Source organism: Cyanistes caeruleus, chromosome 2, assembly GCF_971803275.1.
Source record: "Cyanistes caeruleus chromosome 2, bCyaCae1.hap1.1, whole genome shotgun sequence".
Lineage (NCBI taxonomy): Eukaryota > Metazoa > Chordata > Aves > Passeriformes > Paridae > Cyanistes > Cyanistes caeruleus.
In genome coordinates, this window is record NC_141702.1 from 93,557,165 (window position 1) to 93,573,926 (window position 16,762).

The window sequence follows — 16,762 nt, forward strand, 5'->3', positions numbered from 1 at the left end:
TTAACACACAGGATTTCATTTAAAGCAGCAATATTAAATTATCCTTAAATTAATTATTAAATTATTTATGGGAACAGTACTGTGTTTCCATAAGAGCTGTAAGATTAAGAATGCCAGATCAGGAACCAACCAGAATGATGTTAACACAGCCACAGCACAAGATCATACAGAGATTCTGTGGAATCAGTAAGTGAGGGGACTACTCCAGTTTGAAAGTTTGCTACCCTCTTCACCCTGTTTGGATGACAAGTACTCCCGTCTTCTCTAATCTCTGCTAAAAGATAGTGTACAAGACAGACTTGCCTGGAAACTTACTGGCAAAGCATCTGGGTAGGTACTCTGAAAATTTCTCCCCTTAAACATGCCTCAACTGGAAAAACACACTTTTCCCAAGATCAGAAGGGTTTAATATGTAATTTCAGCTATTCTGTCCAAGAGATATGAAAACAATACCTTAAAGGTTCTTAGCTCTACCTGTTATCCTAAACACCTCCTGTCTGCACATGATCAGATCAGGATTAAAATCCTGACTTTGAATTTTATGCTTGGCTGCACTAAGATGTCTTTAACACAGTGAACTACTGACATAGTTAACTCTAAAACCCTAACATGCAGGCATGAGGCTCAAGGTTAAAAAAAAATCAACACAAACTCGAGCTTGCCCTCACCTATTTCATGACGGCAGTTGCAGTGAGTTCTGGCCACAGACGCTGACTCGGGACTATTCCCGGGATTGCCGAGGCCTCAGCTGGTTACAGCAAAGCAATCCATGGAGCTGCAGCTGCAGCACTCACTTGTATACATGCAAACTAGGAACAAGACCTAGCTTTGAGAGGGTGTGAAAGAGTCCTGTTCAGTTTGGGTGCTACATCACAAAAGAAAAGTCCTTCCTGTCTGAAAGAGGAGCATTTAGACTCTTCTGATTGATGCTGGACAGTAATTTCTCCTGCGGGCCCTTGATGAGCCTGGCTGCACTGCTAGCCTGACTTGAAGTTTAACACTAAAGGAACTAATGTGAACAATGAATCTTCAGTGAGCTAACCAGGCTTTAATAATCTTTCAAGAGCAGCTAGCAATAACTGAGCTGCATAATAGCAAGTATCCCAAAATGGGGTCATCATGCTGGAAACAGGGGCTTGTGTGTGTGAGAGAGACAATGATTACAGTATTTAACCATCAGCCTCACTGTTCCAACTATTCTTGACCATAGTGTCTACTTTCAGACAATGCAGTGATCGTGCATTCACTCTGGGTAGCAGTCATCAGGAAAGCTAAATTTAACATATGCACTTATACAAATTTCTGAAAAACCTTATTCTGCCAAAATTTTGTATATTTGAATAACTTCTTAACTGTATGATATATGAAACCTCACAAGATACTATTCTAACTTCTCATGCTTCAGGAAATACTCTGAAGAAAATGTCAAAATCAGTATATTTGAATTTCTTATGATATGAACTGCCTGTATAAACCAGGATTTGGGAATTCAAAAATACCTACTATTGTACATATTCTGTGTATGTACATATATAGCAACACAGGTAAATAAAATATTTAAATTAGGTTTGAATATAAATGCGTAAAAATGTATATAAAAAGGTACCATAATAGAAACAGTATAAATAACATCACTCTATGCTGACCTACAATTTTAGTCTACCTTTTTACCATAGTTAACACTTATCTTTAAGAAACCTGTTGATAATTTTATATTTAAATTGTATTAAAATATTTTAGCATTAAAATAGCTAAAAATACAGGGGTTAATTTAGTCTTTTGTCTCACGCGTACAAATCCACTGAAGCAGGGATAATAATGAACAGAATTGGGCCCTAAAAAGTTCTCATTTGACACTAATCAGTAATAAAAGGCAATGCAAACTTGTGTTAAACTGATTACACCCATATAGCAATATTGTATAATGGCTTTAGCTGCTTAGCAACAGAAGTACAAGAATACCAGATAAAATAGATTATAAGCTCTGATTAGTCCCAGATGAATGTAACAGTGGCAAACCAGTTAGGTTAATTTGCACTGTATATCATAAATGACACTCATCTGAGCTGTAATGGCAGAAGACATTTAATTTTTTTTGTACAAATACACATAAAAGAAATAAGGCTTTATTTAACCTTACCAATGACAGTTTTGGTCACATATTACAGGGATTCTTCCAAAATTAACTTAGAAAACATGACTTAAAAAAATCGTAAGCATCATGATTGTCCTTCCCTTTTGTGTTTTATATTTTCTTACAAAAGAAGTGTTCAAAAGAAATCACTTTAAAAATGGAACTCCATTTTACACCTTTCCACTGGACTTGCAGATCCTTTTTGGAAATATTTAAATGCAAACCATAGTGGAAGGAAGACTAATTACTCTTGGTTTTTAGAGGGGTCTGATGCAGAAAAAGGTTCAGGGATTTTTCAGAGTAACAAAGGGACATCATGACAGCTGAGATGAAATAAAACGCCCTGAATTTCAGGTTTATAAACACCAGACTTCTAGCATTACTCAGAGTGTGCTAGGTACAGTGCAAACAGCAGAAAGGTGTAACAGCTGAACCACAGAACTCACAACATAAGATAAAGAAGCAGTAAGCCACTAGGTAGCATGCACCAGTTAAGAGATCAACACAGTCGCACTAGGGTCACTACAGCCTCTCCTGGATGTCCTCCAGCCATGTCACATGGTTGATCTCTTCCTTACAACACCAGAACACAGGAAAGAAGTGAATGGCCTTGCAGGTCAGCCCAGGAGCTATGCTATGGATAGATACACTGATTTTAACACTGTAAGGAAGAGTAATGTCTTTATGGGTAGCATAAGTCTATTTACCTGTAGTAACTGACTCTACCCTTTCTCTACCATTTACTTAACTATTCGTTTCCTCTACGAAAATATAGCTATAACGTTGACTAAGGATCCTTTACAAGTTCTGCAACTCTATCATTCAACAGGAGCATTTTTGCGCACTAAAAATACTCTCTACTACATCTCTTCAACATAGTGTTATGGAAAAAGAAGGTAAGCACTATTTTCAAATTTATCTGATTTTATGAAGTTGGATAAAAAAATCAAATGGCAGATGTTAAAAGCAGAAGCTCTCTAGTCTTCTAATTTTATACTGAATTATCATAATAAAGCTTTCACTGCCTTAAATAATTTAATCCCCACTTTATTTCTTAAGTATTTATTAGGATAATTCATTATAAATTATAGGGTTTGCACATACATGTGTATGCATCTCATAGGGTAGAGAGCTAGAAAATTTTAAGTACTTATGAAGGAAGTTGACAGGGGTGTAGGAGGAATCAACTGGAGCTACTTATATTTTCTAGACCTTTCTATAAAAGGCACTTTAATTCTCACAGTTCAGAAAAATCCGACTGAATTCCAAGACAAGGATGTCTTCAGAGAAAACATGTCTAGAAACATTTAAATCCCCTTTATCAGCCACTTGACTAAAGCATTATCAATAAAACCTCATGGTGATACTGTTCCATAGTTGATCCCTGAAGGAGGGCATGAGCTGGGAGGGAAGAGGACACTGAAGAGGGGAACTGGGCAGGGTCAGATTACTGTCAGGTAAGATACCCCTTACTGAAATATCAAGGGACCAATACACAGAAAAAGAGAAGATAGTGAGGAAGAGTGGAAACAAAATTAAACCTTGAAAATGCCCTATGTTTTCTCAATACCTTTATTAAGAAAACAATACCTACACAATGAATTCCTGAATAAACCAAAGATGATGATCAGCAAAAGTCAGTTATTACAAAAATGCAGTACCCTGTACGCTAGGGCTTGGACAGGTTTTGCCATGGGAGTGCCAAATACAAAATGCAGCATTCATCATTCATATTCCTACTGACAGACCACAGGCAAAACACAACTCAAACCTCAGAATATGCTGACAGACACAATGATAAAACAAGTAAAACAAGAAGGGAAATACTTCCATAGTATAAGTGTGTTGAAAAATACTAACCAAGGGTGACACAGTTTTACAAGATACACTTCACTAAGAGAGTTAAGCTCCTTCCACATAAAAATCCAGATCAGCTGAGGCCCTGCCTGTAGATTTTACCTTCTTTCTGATATGTACAACTGGGTTGCGGAGCTCATTCCTCAAACTACTGCAGACAAAACATCCTGTATCAGCTTTGCACACTCTAGCCCAAGCTTTGGAACTCTCTCAACTTCCAGATCACTGAAGAAGATTTCTAAACTACTCCTGAAATACAATACTTGAATATAAATTTTTTTAATAGATCTGAAATATTGATGGGGCAGGGGGCAGTGGTGGCTCATTTTTTGATGGACTTAAAGCAAATTGGTTTGATCAAAGTTTGATTCTATATTAAGCAGGAACATGAGAAATATCAGTCCCAAGAATATTTTTTTAAAGTAAGGAAGCTAGATAGAATTATTAAAACAAATTAGATATATAGGGCTAAAACTTCTCTAGTGTATAACATATGTTGCTGTTAGGCACTACTTGGCACAGTTTCTGAATTCCAAAGTAATTTAAAATATTATCCCTTACTTGTTGTGATAATAATAGATTCATTTAGTAAGTGACACTAATGAAAATTTGGGTCCGTGTAAAAAATAAATAATACTGAAATGTATTTACTGTAAAAAGCATATTAGGCAACTTTTCTGCAGTGTCTTCATCTGATTACTAAAGGAAAACACTGCAGCACAGAAAGTCGAACTTCTACATCTGTATTTTTGTGGAAGAGGAAAAAAGCAAGTAATCTCATTACATAAAGACAATTTCTGAATGCTCTGACAATGCATACTGAGTCAATCTTCCATGAAGTCAGGGTGTATATGACAAATATGCTCTACTTGAAATGTAAAATTCAATTCCAGCATGATCACTTCAGGGACCAGTTCTGCAAAGTACAGCCGCCATGCCATGTATGGCACACAATAGCAGCATAAGTAATGATATACTACTGTGAAACACACTGAAAACCTATTGTACTACAGTCTTTGTCTCAATGAAGCTATTTTAACCACATAATATGTTTGTTTGAGCAAGTTTTTCTACCTGTTTTTCTACCGAACCTGAAAAAAATCATTCAGCAACTAATTTACTTGGTACATTTTCATTTGTTGCCATTCATATATGAGTACTTTTAACAGACTTACTGCTTTTGTTTTTCATATATTTTGGTGTTTAGTATTTTTTTTCCTTTAAAAAGAATCCTTTGTATAAATTATTCCTATGAGATGCTCAAGAAAACCCTTCAATTTTTCAACTATGGATTTTTAATTTGATTAGGTATTACTAGGTGTAGTTTTGAATGTTTGATAAGACACACTAGTGTAAGACTTGTAACTATAAAACACTTTAGTATGAGTTCCTCTGAGCACAAGAAGAGCCACAAACTATAGTTTCTGTTAAGAGATCTGGGAAGAGAGAAGGCAGTGAGAAGAACTTCTGAGTATCTTCGATGAATGGCTTTGGATAGCAGGGAGGAAGACAGAAAACATGGTAAAAAACAAAAATACAAAAGAAAATCAATCTAGAGGGAATCAGAGGAGTAGCAGAAGAATCTTCTGTAATAATTTACTTAATGTACAACTGATCTTCACCAATGTTCTGACACATGATTCACATCAGGTTGCTGTTACATTTATTTACACTCCAAGGAGTGCACTCCGTCCTAAAGGTCCCTTTCCATTCACAGAGTTTATACCTCACCCCACTACAATCTTTTAATCATCTCTTTCATCTGAAATGGCACGCTTGATTCTAGTTATAAATTTTAAAATCACACGTTAAAACATTTTAAGAGTATGTTCATACATATAATACAAGTCTGAATGTGAAACACCCTCCACAGACAGGACGCCTTCCTGGGCCACTGCTTTGTGTCAACTTCAAGCATATAAAATGCTAGCACATTTTAAGAACTAACACTATTTTAAGAACTGAATAAACCTATTAATTGCTTGCTGTTTCTATATTCAAACCACTATAATCTTGATCATACTAGCCATTTTCCTATGGCTTTCCCACTGTTCTGTTTATCTTTCCTGACAACTTAGCTCGAAGATCTTCTAGTCACAGCTTTTCTACAATTCTACACAGCATTGCACACTGGATGTTAAAAATATTTGTACTTATTTCAAAAAATGATACACCCTATTAATTTACCAAAGAAACAGAAAATGGCACCTCAGTAGGTGCCATTTTTGTATATTTTATGCATGTGGGTTTTTAAATTTTTTTAACTCATTTACTGCCATCTTCTGGTACTTACAAGGTAGTAGTAGTTATGCTTTTTAAGAGCAGCCAATACTCCTATACAATACCACTGAAATGCCAAAAACTTACCAGAAATATTTTCAAAATATTGTACTTTTAATGTTGTTTTCTTTCAGCCTGGAAATAGTCAAGTTTATTCCTTGAGCAGAAACTGGTAAAAGACTCATGCAGCTTACCTTTGTCTGGAAGCAGCAGTAAAGTTGTGTTAAATATGGATGTTTCCGTGCTAATGCCAGAATTCTCTTTTCTGTCATTGTACAGTCTACATCATCATCTTGAAGTATGACATCTTTCTTCAAGACTTTCACTGCATATACTTCATCTTTTCCTTTTAGCTCAGCTAACATTACCTAAGCCAAAGAAAAATTCTCTTTACGTATGAACAACAGATGCCATAAATGCAGGGTTTCATATGAGTTTGACTGCATTGAAAATAGAAAGACAGTTACGTACTTGCCTAAATGAAGCTGCAATTTATAAAACAAAAAGTAAAGTACCGTAATTTTAGATACACATAGCTCTGGTATTCTTCAAATTTGAAACAGAAGGTAGAAGATTCTGTTTGTTAGTTAAGTATCTTAATGAGTACCTATTAGTAAGATCTCAAAAACTAAACAAGGAAGGAAGTTGATGTAAAACAGAAATTTATTTCCCACTTTTATCTCTCACTTCTGGTAGTGAGATTTGAGTGTGATGGACTTTGTATAGAATTCAAAGTTACCATTCCAGCTTCTTTCAAGTTGTTGTTTTTAACTACTACTATTGTTTACAGTTCAGGCCCTATATTCTGTTTTAGGTCATTCTGGCTTGGAGCCAGGATAACCTTCAGAGAAAGGATTAGAAAACAAAAGAACTGCTTCAGTCCTGTTCCCCTGCATGTGAAGTTCCCGTAATATCAAGGAAGGAAGAGTGTACTTCTGAAACAGATTCATATTTCAGTCCACCTCTTTGAGTCCATGGTGCAAAATAGTGTGGAAAGAAAAGCTTATAAGCCCTGTAAACAAAGCAATGCCCCTTCCACCCTCATCAATTCCCTGCTATAGGAAGGTGTCTGGTAAGTTACATCTCTGATGTTTACACTGTATTTTGGGCAGCTGTCTAAGCCCTGTCATATCTAAGTGGAAATGCTTCAGTTGTGATTCCTTCAGCGCTGAACACACCCACTGAGGAAAAACAAGTACTCACCATGTTCTGTGAAATAAGTAAACTTGAATTGGCAATTATCAAGAAAGTGAATCAACTCCAGACCATTATTCCTGACATTTTACTCCCGCTTGACCGCAAGCAATTTTGTTGAACAGTATGTATGTAACTGTATGTGTGTCTTCATCAGCCATATCCTATAAAACACTGACATTTTGTTTCAAAAGGCTTGACCCTGGTTAACAAAGTGAGCTAAGGCACAGATAAGGCCAGCTCATCAGGAGACTAATACTTTTGTTCTGTTTGGTAAAAGAAAACCCTTAGGCTGGAAGCACTTTTGATACAAACATTTCCAAATTGGTACAGTCAAAACCCTTGAACACTAGCTTAAAAAAAAGAAAAGAAGGGGAAAAAAAAGCTACCCACCTTGCCAAAGCTGCCTTTTCCTAATACTTTGATAAAGTTGAACTCTTCAAGACCTATTCGCTTGCTCTGGGCCTGTTTGACCTCCCCATTTTCACCATTCTCCCCAGGTTTGTTAAGCTGGTTGTCTGTTGACGTTGTAGCTGTTGCTCTGTGTTCCTCTCCCCGATTGTCAAAAGATAATGCTTTCCTAATGTTGTTTTCCAGCTCTTTGATTTCTGTGGAAATGTAAGGAAAAGCTTGTTTTAACCAGGTATCAGAAAACCAGCCTGTGTTAGTCTGTATCAGTCTGGGAAGGGACATCCATCATCCCTGAATGCTGTGTTTAAGAGCATTCTGTGGTTAAGAATACATATTTAGCAAACTGCTTCTCCACCTTACAGTAATCAGCCAAACCCTGCTCTAACAGGAAGGGTGGCCTTTTAAAATGAACTTAAGAGAATGACATACCCAAAACTTGAAAGATAAGTCAGAATAGTAGCCAAATAGTTGTTCTAGTGACTTTGGGTGTTCCTGTACCAGAGAGAAGTACTTTGTTTTGAATATCCCTATCTTCCTGTAGCACTTACTCATCTTCCTGCTTAAGTATTTTAGAGCTGTGTCTTCAAAAGTTCAAAGGATAGTTGGGTGTCCCAGTCCTTGAAGTCAACATGAATGGAGCATCTTATTCAGTTCCAGCTGTTATCAGACGCCTGCCAATAAAGTGTTTGACCACTTCCTAGTGCTGCTTCAAGCAGCAATTGTGTAGATCTGCTAAATGGTTCTGAAGGTTTCTCAGCATTAAATACAGAGAGTCCTGGTGACTAACAGTCGTCAGGGTCTGCCCCGAGATCTTGCATGGTACTTCTGCCTGATGGCCTTGGAAGCAATAACTTTACTGGACAGCTTTAAAGGTCAAATTAAAGACAGTATTTTGACAAATTTGTTTTTATTTTAAACAAAAGACCAGATATTTTTTAAAATTGTGTTTTTATGAAAATAATGTTTATGAAACCAAAAGGTTGACAAATTTAAATCAGTTTTGGATTCAGAGGCAACAGATTTCTGATTTTTAAAAACAATTCGATTAGACTCCAAAAATGCTGCTGACATACACATTCTGTCAATCAGCTGCTCAGCTCAATGAAATCGGGTCATATCAGTGAAGATTCAAATGTCTGTGTCCAAATATATGTATAAAATAAATCTCTGAAAGGAAACATCATTTTAAGAAGCCTCTAGAGACCACATGGACCTGCTAGCATAGCCTGTCTCGATGGAAGTTTTTATTATTACAAATGTTCAACATGGAACTACAAGGAGTTGATTTTATCTCATAAACTTATTGACAGATGGGTTTTCAGGTAAATAAAGGCTCTGTCTTGAGTTCTGTGTTACTATTTAAAATTTTCCAGTCTTAAAACAGAATACACAAACTACTTCCATAAATGTATTTTTGTTGACAAGGACCCATATAGTAAACTTAATAATATCTTAAGATGACTGTTTTATAATTTTCCTTTCAAAAGTCACCTAATTTCACAGATTTAAATTAAATGAGAAGCAAGCTTCTAGAAAAAAGATTTTACATTTCATAACTTTAAATGAGTCAATTTTTGGTGGTAACTGCTTTGTTGATTTGCATCTACAGAGGCTCATGATCATAGATTTTTTTTACTCTGGGAAAATGTGTGACAAAATACATTAGGAAATAAAAAGATTTGTTTGACCTTGATCACATGGAGATGTTGGTGCTGATTTTGACCTATCTTCTTCTGATGACGCACATCCCGGAACTGGTGGTTGAGTCTCTGCACCTGCAATTAGCTAAGAACAATTCCAAAAGTTGTATTCAGCTGTGATCTTCCTGTGCCATGAGCAAATTTAATTCAACAACCTTAGTTCAAAAGTAGAAGCATGAATGAAAATGAAGATCTTCTACCCTTATGGATTCTCACTGGCAGAACCTCAGCCACACAGTAGATGGCATCATATGAAATGGAAGCCATAATACAGAGAAAAAACAGGCAACTGAAAGAAAAACAGGTTCTTAAGATGAAATAAACATAATGTACATACCCGGAGAAAGTTTTGAGAAGCCACCATGAGTCTGTATTCAAATGTATCCAGTAAATACATTTAATCGTAACATGTATCAGCCAGCACTACAAACCACCTCATGCAGTAACAACATAACACCTTTTCCCAGGAGTGTAAGATCAATTAATTCATTCTGTAATTTCCTATGTTTCTGTAACATTTTAAAACAGCGTACATGGGATCCCAGGGTGCAATAAGCAGGAGAATGAACAGAAGCAACTGTGAATGTTTAAAGATATTATGGCACAAATTGCCTATTTCTGTGAGGCTGATGGGTCTGTCGTGACAATCATGCAAACAGAGATACAAAGTGTGGGCCCATTTTCATCCAGGATACACATCATCACTCAGCCATAACTCCACCAGTTTTGGATGTATTTGGGGTGACCTATGCTTTTTATTTCTAGAACAGCTTGGTTATTCCTATGAAAGGCATGATTACTCCAGAAATGTCATCTGGCAAACATCTCCTCTTCATAAAAATCAGCACATTGCTTGTTTATCAACATACACAATACTATGGAGTACTGCTGTCTGTCTGTCAATCAATCAATTATTCAATGTCAATTCTGAGCCATAACAGGCATTTATGTTTTTAACTGTTGCCAGACATTGTCTCTCTGTCAAATTTCCTTCCTCAAAATTAAAAAGGGGAAATCCTTCCAGAAACTATGGAATCGAGATCTGCAACACTGTACCAGGTCAAAATAAATTCCATATCAAAGTTCAGAATAGATGATTTACATTTAAAAAACAAAACTCGAAGTCTTAGGTCTGTACTGATGTATAAAAAAGTTACTGTGCAAGTTATCTGAGTAAGATTGAACCCCAACTAATAAAGTCGTAATAGAGTCATACTTATTGTATTTTTTTAATGTGACAATGCATAGTAAAATTACCTTTTTCCTCCTCTGCCCACTATTAGTGATCTTATCTGGAGTGACTCCAAGATCTGCAAGAACTTTAGCTATGCCTCTAGCATCCACTCCACAGTTTGGTGCCACATTTGTTTCACAGCGTCGATGTACATTCATCTTGCAAACTGCAATGAAATACAAAATTATTATTTTTGTAATAAAAATAGTAGTAAACTAAAAATTATCCTGGCATGCATTTGCCTTACCTAAATCAGATCTTATTGGACCTATCAATAACTTTTTCAAATAAATACAATATCATTAGGAAAATACTTAGCTGGATTTGAAGGTGTACTTCCATGCAAATATAAAATTATTAACCTGATTATCATTCTTCTTATATGATAATATAGAATAGTATTTTCATACAGTGCCCAGAAGAGACAGGAACAAATGAAGTAATCGAATGATCCTATAACTCTTAAATTGATTTCAATTAGAAGAAAAGTCCTTCAGAGCTTGGATTTTAACTGTCCACTATGGAAAGCACAGCATTAAATCCTTATGTACTACTGCTTCTTATACTTATTTACTGAAGTAGATTAACTTCTATTATAGGCAGCCATAAAACTGACAGCACTTTAAAACTTTAATAAAAATTAAGAGTTTTAACAGGCTTTATTTAGATGGCAATCCTGTTACTAAGCTCTTTCCCCTAAATCTCCTAAAACTAATATATTATTATGAAGAGAAGAGAAAGGTTACTTTGCTTCCAGGTTACGGGGCAGAGACAAGAACACAGCTCCATTAAAACTCAGAGAATGTGGATTTGTTAGGAGCAGATGACATTTTATCTGAGACTTCAGTGCCCTCTTGTGGAGCAAGGCATAAAGAGAGCACAACTGCAAGTATGATTTAATCCTAGATTAATATTCAATTGTTCAAATTCCTCATTTCTTTATTTTTTAGAGAACAGGAAATTATAAAAATATACATTTATAAAACTACATTTCATTTCATTTTTTATCAATAAAGCTTTCATTGTATAGCCCCTAAAGGAAAAAAACAAAACACATTTGCCTCTGAGACTACACCCAGGCAATGTATCTGGCCATAACTATGAGCTTCAGAAAGCTGGTGACTTTCCTTTTTAAGTATGTTTCAGCTCATAAGAAGAGCAAAGAAATTGCTAAACATGGTAATTTCAATCAATGTATATGCAGTGACAAAACCTCAGCAAGTAAAGCAGCAAGTAAAATGTCTGAGCTAGGCTAAATCCATGAAAGTGGACATTGAGGAGCCAAACTGCTTGAAATAGCAGAAAAACTTAGTACAGTCCAACTTCATGAATATATTTTGTGAAAAGATCCACAGGAATAACCAGTGAAAAAATCTGAAGAAGAATAAATCTCTGTTATACACTTCTCATGGTGTTAATAATCACACTGGGCAAGGAAGTTCATCTCTGAAGAAGGGAGTCACTCAGCACTTGTTAAAGAGAGAAAACGAAGCACAGAGAAAACAACATTTTCAGTTCAGGTGAGTTCTAGATTTCATGCAGAGAACACTGAATTTCTATAGGCAATAATTTCATGAACATGGAGAAAGCAACATAGACTCTCTGCACTACTATTTCTATGGATCTGCTACACAGTATGAGAAATAACAGTTACAACCAAATGATGTAAAAGTATGGTACTTGATTTAGAATATGAAAGAGAACTCACATATGCCCAGATTAGGCAGAGTGATACTATAGCTTTTGTTAAAAGAAAAAAAAAATCAAAGAGAAAAAAAGCCCAGATACAATTGAAAAGTCTTCACTGACCACATCTCCACCATAATTAAGAGCATTTGAGCAAAATCTTCAATAGCTGCAAAGTAATAGCACTCAGAGTCTTAACATTTCCTCACTGTTCACTAGCTGGAATCATACAGGAGGACTTTAACTTCAGAAGTCTCACTGTGTATAACTCTGGTGTGAAAGAAATTTCTTCTTTTCCTTCTCAGCAACTTGTGTCATGAAACATCAAGTATGACCTTCACCTACAGTTACTTCTCATCCCAAATACTGCAAAGGATGTATTTTTTATAGATAACGTACTTACACATATATGTGCAACCCCAAATTTCTGCTGTTGAGAGGTGTACACAATATGATTTTTGTATTTAAGAAGATGGACATATCCATTCTTAAGGCATAACAAAATGAAAAATCTTATCATTCCACTAGGCACTACTTCCTCAGGACCTGATAATTATTTCCTTCATGACATCATTTCCTTCCACTCGCAAATTGAAGTATTTTATTAACTATTTATAGGAACCAAACATTTTTGACAATTAAAATCACACAAATGCATCTTCCAGACATATTTTCACATACAGTTCCTGTATAGAGTACATAGTCCTTAAGTGACAGAACATAATGAATCCTTTATTTTCTGGAATAGAGGGGCTAAGCAGACCATCACAAAGGATAATTTAGCTGGGTATCAGAATACCTCATATTCTGGACATGGGCACACAGGACTGGTTCTACCTACTCTAACCGATACAAGATGGCAATTTTTGAAAATTATTATTTTATTAATAATAATTAAAGGTATTAAAGGGAAAAGTAGCTGAAATATTGATGTTTAAGAAGTTTAACAAACCTGAAAACACAAAACACATATGAACTGAAAGTATGTAAATTGTAAGTTTCATCATTTTCTGTTAACTTTTGATATCCTGTGTGGCAATAAACCCACACAGGAGTGAATGCAAAATGTGTTTCTTATGTCTGACCTCTGCATCTGTTGCTGACTGTTGGTGTATCTAGTGGTAACACTCTGTATCCCAGACTCCAACAGCTGGTGTTGCCAATGTTGTCACCGTATTCTAACAATGATAGAAATCCTTACATTGCTCCACTGCTCATTTTCTATTTGTTTCTGTACATGATGACATTGTGACTTGAAGCCTTTTCAAGTCTACAAGTCACTCGCAAAGTAAAGGAAAGCTCTGAAGAGGTGCCTTACCTTTGCATTGTAAACCTTGTCTTAAAAGACCCCAGAGCAATGAACCACAGTGGTCACAGAAGGTGGGCACTTTGTAATTGTGAATACTGAACTTGTGAGGCATGTTGACACTGAAACGCTGGGATCCCACTTGCTGAAAAAGAACAGCACAACATATTTAATTTTCATCAATTTCTTTGCAATCGGTATATGCTGAGGCCCTGTTGCATTTTTAAACGACACAGAATTCAAATGAGATGAAATAGATCTGTGCTCAGATGATGGCCATTGCATTGATGATATATGCCAACCACAGAATTCTTTTCACTACTTTATCTGGGGAAAAGAGGAAGAAGGGCTGCTGTTCTCCAAGAGATAAAGACAAAAGTTTACTTCCTAGTACTTCTGGGAACAACAAATACATAGCTATCAGGAAAGATCTCAATGTGGAAGGCAAGGAAGTCACTCCCCATTGTTTTAGGAATAAGAGGCCAAACTAATACAGGACTAGAAAAAGAAATATATCATAAACTCTTTACCTTTTCATATCCCACTCTTCTTTGGATTATGATAATGACAGTGATAACACGTCATGATGAGGGATTCCAAGGTATGATTACTTATTAATTAAAGGATGTCATTGATAAATTTTCATAGTGGCCACTGCACTGCAGGAGATTTTTTTTTTCAATGTTTTTACTTCCCTTTTCTATTACTGCTGGCTTTTCTCCAGTGATCTAGTACCCCTTCTAAACAATGAGACTATCAGCAATGTATGCAAGTCTCCGCCTGTCTGGAGCCTGGGAATATAAACCTGCACAAGATTTTGTATATGAGTACTACACAAAACCAGCACTAGCCCAATAAAGTCCTTTATCACAATTGTATGCACATGATCACATTTTGGATGTAAAATACTGTTGGTGGACCAGATATTACAGAATGGTTCCAGTACGGAAAATGCTACTGAATTGCACAGAAAAAATGAGATCATGAGTTAGCACCTCAGTCAAACTCACATTCAAGTTGAAAGAATAGATTACAACTGCCTCGTTATATACAACTCCAGTTTGTAACTTAAAGGTAGGCTTTTTCAATCATATGAATGTAGGTTTTTAACAAATAAAATTAAGAAATGTAGTTTTTCTGCGTGGCCAAGGAACTGTGATCACCCAAAGACCACCTCATCTAAGCCTATGGTGAAAGACAACAGGTCCTTGCTGTTTCAACAGCAACAGGACAGTGAGCATACATCTGCTTTTCTATTGAAGCACAAAACAAAATCTTCTGTGTAAGAAAAGGCATTCACTATTTATACTCAAGGGCTAAAACTATTTGGAAAAACATAACTACATTTTGAAATCTTGGATGTAATCTTTGTTGAAGTGAGACTTTGCAAGCAAATTCTGATCAGTCTTTTATGCTGGTGCCAGATACCCACCCAAGCATCCCAGCTCTCCTATCAGTTGCTGATGGGTCAGCCACACAAAATGCAGCCAGGGAAATGAGGGATCAGCCTGTTTCTTCTGAATTAAACTGACAAGACATGTATTAACTCAGAAATAGAGAGAGAATGTTAAAAATAAAAGGAGTGGAAAGAGCTCTCTGAAACTTTGAGCTTGGATGTTATAGAAGGTAAACCAATTAAAAATAAATTTCTGTATAATTCCTATGTAAATAAAACTGTGATGGCAATCTAGCATTCCAAAATAAATGCTACACCACAAAATGAGCAGAAGGGCATAAAAAAGACTATAGCATCTATTGATTAAACAGAGGAGATGACACTATTTTGAACAAAGACGGAATTTTATATAGAAAAAAATTTCTAAACATTTACCTCATCGTGAGTTTCCTGTTTTTTTAAGCCAGCACACTTCGTTATTATAAGTTCATGACATCGCTTGTGAACTACACAAGTACAAACTAGAAAGACAAAAACAAATAAAATAATGAGTTTTCATGAAGATTAATTTTTAAAGCAGAAGTCTGCTCTCAGAAGACTAGAACCATTGGGATTTGAAAGCGTGCAAGTAACTGGTGGTGACTCAGTAAGTCCTATGAAATATATTGGTTTACAAAGGCAGAAGATAATGGACTTTCAAAAGACCAGAGAATTTTAAGATAACTAAAGCATATCCGCCAAATATCTCGTCTGTAAAACTACAAATTACCTTCTGAAATGTTAACTGCAATTTTTCTCAGTTTTGACATATGTGATTTATTTATCTGATTAAGTCCATGATCTCAACATTACATGAGACAAAATAGCAAAAACAATTTCTGCTTAAAGAGCTTCTAAAGGAAAACAGATATAAAGATAACTCATCATAAAAGTCAAAATAATAGAAAATAAAAAGAAGTCAAACATTCTTTCTGTAACACATTATCATAAGTTGATAGCAGTAAAAGATTTCAGGAGGCAAAAATGTTTTGCCAATACATTCTGATTACTTAATCAATGAATAACTTTTGCAGACATGACAAATAAGATGAACAATTACTTGGTCTATCATAATGTAAAATTCAAGGTCATTAAACAAAGTAAAACCTTCACAGTGAAGTAATGAATTTCACTTTCTCCAGTTTTTGTCATTGTTGTAAGAAAAAAAAATAGATCAGAAGTCAAGGTACCTTTTCAGCTAACTCTGTGTGTTAATAATTCTTATTATAGCATGTAAAGCTCTATTAAAAAAATGGCATTTACTTATTTACTATGAGATTTAATTAAAGTACTTCTTATTATAGCATGTAAAGCTCTATATAAAAAATGGCTTTTACTTATTTACAATGAGATTTCATCAAGTCTTTTGTAACAGAAAAATCATCACTACTTGATGGTTTCTACTTGTTAGATGAGAATTAAGTACTAACACATCATCCCAAAAGGCAATTGCATAAAGAAGCAGGAGTACAAGAAATTGAGTTGAAAAATGGGAGATGAAAATGAAGCACTTGTGCAGTCTTCA

The 16,762-nt window shown here is 35.5% G+C and overlaps 1 protein-coding gene across 3 annotated transcripts in view; it reads right to left on the reverse strand.

The window, feature by feature from the left end:
• The window catches only part of PRKCE (protein kinase C epsilon), a 285,921-nt gene that overhangs the window by 94,347 nt on the left and 174,812 nt on the right, over nucleotides 1-16,762 (reverse strand). For all 3 annotated transcript variants that reach the window (XM_023924501.2, XM_023924502.2, XM_086878387.1), the window contains exons 5-10: nucleotides 15,634-15,719; nucleotides 13,815-13,947; nucleotides 10,834-10,976; nucleotides 9,565-9,661; nucleotides 7,859-8,073; nucleotides 6,466-6,639 (exon numbers count right to left, since the gene is read on the reverse strand). In XM_023924501.2, the coding sequence (XP_023780269.1) occupies nucleotides 6,466-6,639; nucleotides 7,859-8,073; nucleotides 9,565-9,661; nucleotides 10,834-10,976; nucleotides 13,815-13,947; nucleotides 15,634-15,719 (848 nt within the window). The remainder of the gene's footprint in view (nucleotides 1-6,465; nucleotides 6,640-7,858; nucleotides 8,074-9,564; nucleotides 9,662-10,833; nucleotides 10,977-13,814; nucleotides 13,948-15,633; nucleotides 15,720-16,762) is intronic.